This window comes from Diaphorina citri, unplaced genomic scaffold, assembly GCF_000475195.1.
Source record: "Diaphorina citri unplaced genomic scaffold, Diaci psyllid genome assembly version 1.1 scaffold1170, whole genome shotgun sequence".
Taxonomy (NCBI): domain Eukaryota; kingdom Metazoa; phylum Arthropoda; class Insecta; order Hemiptera; family Psyllidae; genus Diaphorina; species Diaphorina citri.
The window spans coordinates 38151-41912 of record NW_007378599.1 but is presented as its reverse complement, the minus strand read 5'-3'; the positions used below and the strand labels follow the sequence as shown (position 1 = coordinate 41912).

At 42.8% G+C, this 3762-nt stretch overlaps 1 protein-coding gene across 1 annotated transcript; it reads left to right on the top strand.

Annotated features, from left to right (window-relative positions):
• The first annotated feature begins 456 nt into the window (after window positions 1-456).
• Window positions 457-3296, top strand: LOC103514562. The gene is made up of 4 exons (XM_017446280.2): window positions 457-753; window positions 1059-1313; window positions 1605-2614; window positions 2828-3296. The coding sequence occupies exons 2-3, from the start codon at window positions 1150-1152 to the stop codon at window positions 2362-2364; spliced, it is 924 nt and encodes a 307-aa protein (XP_017301769.1). The 5' UTR covers window positions 457-753; window positions 1059-1149; the 3' UTR covers window positions 2365-2614; window positions 2828-3296.
• Window positions 3297-3762: the final 466 nt, after the last annotated feature.

The window sequence follows — 3762 nt, the reverse complement described above, 5'->3', positions numbered from 1 at the left end:
TCTTGTGTGAGCTTATGAAAGTTCTGGACACATCTTTGCATCCTTACTGTTCAACAGTACATTTGATAGAGGGAACTGTAACTACTGACGTTTTATAGTCCCGAAATAGAAGAAGACAGGATAGGAGAAAGCCAGCCATTCCGAGACCAGACCTTATATGTTGGAAAATAGTTCGCGACCTAGCGCTTACAAGGCAGACGCTAGCGCGCTACCCACCAAACTAACAAGGCTGGCTAATAATAATGATAATAAACTCTTGGGTGGAAGATAACCACTAGGCGAGGGTTATGGAGGAGTCGTTCTCTACAACCTAACCCTTAGGATTGAGGACACGCCTCCAGGCGAACGTCTAGCTAGACTACGCCACTGTTCTAATTCTGTCTGAGTGCTGTGTGATCTGGCAACCCAAACTTTGGGCAGCTCATCAATAAATTTTATGGATTGTTTCTGACAACCCTCTTTCTCCATTTTTCCAGACCGCAACCTCTTGCACGCCGCCCTAGTGGCAGCTCCCAACCTGAAATGCCTCCGCCTCCGAAACATCGCCACCGACGGCATTCTCGAGGTCATCGGGGCAGCCTGTCCCAACCTGACCGTCCTAGATGTCTCTCACTCCAGACAGGTCACCAATGCCGGTATCCGACAGCTACTGTATCAGGTGGAGCTCAGAGATAAGAGCAGTAAGAGACACAGTGCTGCCAGTCTGATCAAGAAGAAGCTGTCCGGCTGGAGCCGCATCAAACATTTAGCCAAGTGAGTTTTTTGTCGTATCTAAGACTATCCCTAACGATGGTTGGGTTGCCTAAGAGGGTAAAATCGCCGTCATTAAAAACTTTAGAAATTGAGTGGGGGTTGGGCACAAAAAAAGTCCAAAAATTGAGAAGAATAAAGACTGTAAACCCGGGGATCAGCAATTCATACAAATGTACACAATGTATTCGTAGACGCGTATAAGCTCAAGCCATCCTTTAGGGCTGTTTATCCCTACATCTGAGGCTCGAAGTGGACTTTTCGTGTACAATGTGTCCATTACATTACAAATATCGTTTCCTTTTCAGGTCGTTACAAGAGCGTCTGCTCCACAAAGGTGATCTCGCCCGGAAAGAAGTCCCACCTCTCCTGCTCGAGTACTGTGAGAAGCTGAGCCCCATGTGTCGTACACTACGCGTCCTCAACATCGCCAACACCGGGGTCAACGGGGAAGGCATCATCTTTGCTCTCAACAATGTTCCCACATTGGAGAGCTTAGGAGAGTACTGCCACATTGGACGAGCCATGGAGATCATTGACGACAACCATATTGATAATCTTAGGTGAGTGGGGAAGCCTTGGATAAGTGACGAAAGACGGAAAATGTGTTCAAAGTGAACATGTGTTCATTCACCTTGAAAATTAATTGAAACTAGTAGGTTCGCTATAGTTTTAATAGAAAGAACAAAGCACTCAATTTCCGATAAGTTCAACATTTTGTGAACACATTACAAGAATAATTTAAATGCTCTTGATTACCCATATAGGAAGCTAGGAACACTAGAGAGGTTCTCATTGTAGATTAACATGGTAAACGCCCGATTATTACATCCTTACAATGTTTCACTTTTCAGATTTGACTTGAAAACGGTCCGCTGTTCGAGAACAACACTTCGAAGATTGCAACTCATCTCCAAACTGTGTCCCAAACTGGATAAGATCACCATTAACGAGCCAAACCATTCTCCATCTGCCCTCTACCTTCTTCCATCCTCCATTACCTCTCTCGCCCTCCAGAACATCCCTACTGAAACCCACTGGATCAGTGGCCTCTATGAGTTCCTCAACACACAAGGTGCCAACTACACCCAGCTCACACTCCGCTTCTATCCAGGTGAATACCTAGCCACACTGGACGTCAGCAAAATCTTCAACTCCTGCCCCAACCTGAAAATGCTCATTGTAGACGGTGCAGAACTCTCATGGGGTGAACGAAGTAAGATAGTTCTCAACAAATTAGTCAAAGTACAACTAGGCAAGATCGTCTCCAGTGAGACACTACTCAGAATAGTGGAGAGTTCTCCAAGACTTCACACCCTGCATGTTCATAGTGTTCCTAACCTCACGTCCAAGACATTCACCGCCATCACCTCCGTGCCAAACCAAATAGAATGCTTCTACATCTACGAGGCTGTCAATGATCTCACAGAATCCCATGTCTTGCATTTCCTGCGCACATGGAAATCACTCAAACAACTCGGCAACTTGGGCAACTGGAAGCTAAGTCCGGCACAGATTGCTAACGTTCAATCCTACTTGAAAGGCGACAACTTTCAAATTCAGCTCAATGCCGGATCTCACTGGTTTTGTTCCAAGTGTTTTCCCCTGCCATGACGATATAAGTCTGTCTGAGATATGAATAGCTTCTGAGACAGACATTTCTGCACAACCTCAGTATTTGCCTGTCGTGACGGTATATTTTTGTCTAGTAATAATTTTACATTTTCCACGACCTCAGAACTGTCCTGAACAGGTGTTTGAACTTTGCATTGTGTTGGAAATTGAGTTTTACTCCAAGCTGAGGTGAGGAGGGAGTGAGTGAGAGGATAGATAAGAATATGTCAAGACATCCTCCTCAAATTAGGTTTTTATTTCTGCACAACCTCAGTATTTGCCTGTCGTGACGGTATATTTTTGTCTAGTAATAATTTTACAGTTTCCACGACCTCAGAACTGTCCTGAACAGGTGTTTGAACTTTGCATTGTGTTGGAAATTGAGTTTTACTTCAAACTGAGGTGAGGAGGGAGTGAGTGAGAGGATAGATAACAAGATGTCAAGACATCCTCCTCAAATTAGGTTTTAACATTTTGTTGAGGTATCAAAATTTCTCCTTGAGGCTTTTGAACTCTTTGTTCCTGCGTATTATCTTTTACGAGGCAACAAAAGAGGCTCAGGGAAATTTCTTTGTAAAATGTTATTTTCAACATTTGAGCAGTTCTTGTTACTGAATGGAGCTTTGTCTTCGCAAACTGGAGTTGTCTAGTGTCAAGAACCTTTGCGTCATCCACCGAGCTTGTGCCGCAGATTGTATGACTATGGAAGAATTCAGTTTCCTAGACGTAGGTAATTTACCCGGTAATTCGACTTTGACTTCGGAATTTTCATACGACTGCCACAAACAAGCAATGGTGCGTGATCAATGGCTCAAATCAAGAATCAGTCTTTCAAAATCGATTTCACCAAAAGAAATTATGAGACCCTGGGCTTGTGAAATCTTTCGTTGTTTGGATTGGACCTAATTAGATCCAATGCTAAAAATCCGCCCGCCTAGACGTAGGTAATTTACCCGGTAATTCGACTTTGACTTCGGAATTTTCATACGACTGCCACAAACAAGCAATGGTGCGTGATCAACGGTTCAAATCAAGAATCAGTCTTTCAAAATCGATTTCACCAAAAGAAATTATGAGACCCTGGTCTTGTGAAATCTTTCGTTGTTTGGATTGGACCTAATTAGATCCAATGCTAATCCGCCCAAAATCGATTTCACCAAAAGAAATTATGAGACCCTGGTCTTGTGAAATCTTTCGTTGTTTGGATTGGACCTAATTAGATCCAATGCTAAAAATCCGCCCAAAGGGTAATTTGAAACATTGAAATGTTTTCTCCAGAAAATATGACGTAAATTTACTTTATTTATTTGCAAGCATATGGCTGTGTTACTAATTAGTATTTTAGGTATAATTTTATTTTTCCAATAATTATTTGAAGAAATAAAATATATGCCTCCT

Coding starts and splice junctions, on each gene's coding strand:
- LOC103514562 (XM_017446280.2), top strand. CDS start 1,150: ATGTGTCGTACACTACGCGTCCTCAACATCGCCAACACCGGGGTCAAC. Junction 1,314..1,604: donor AACCATATTGATAATCTTAG/GTGAGTGGGGAA, acceptor TTCACTTTTCAG/ATTTGACTTGAAAACGGTCC.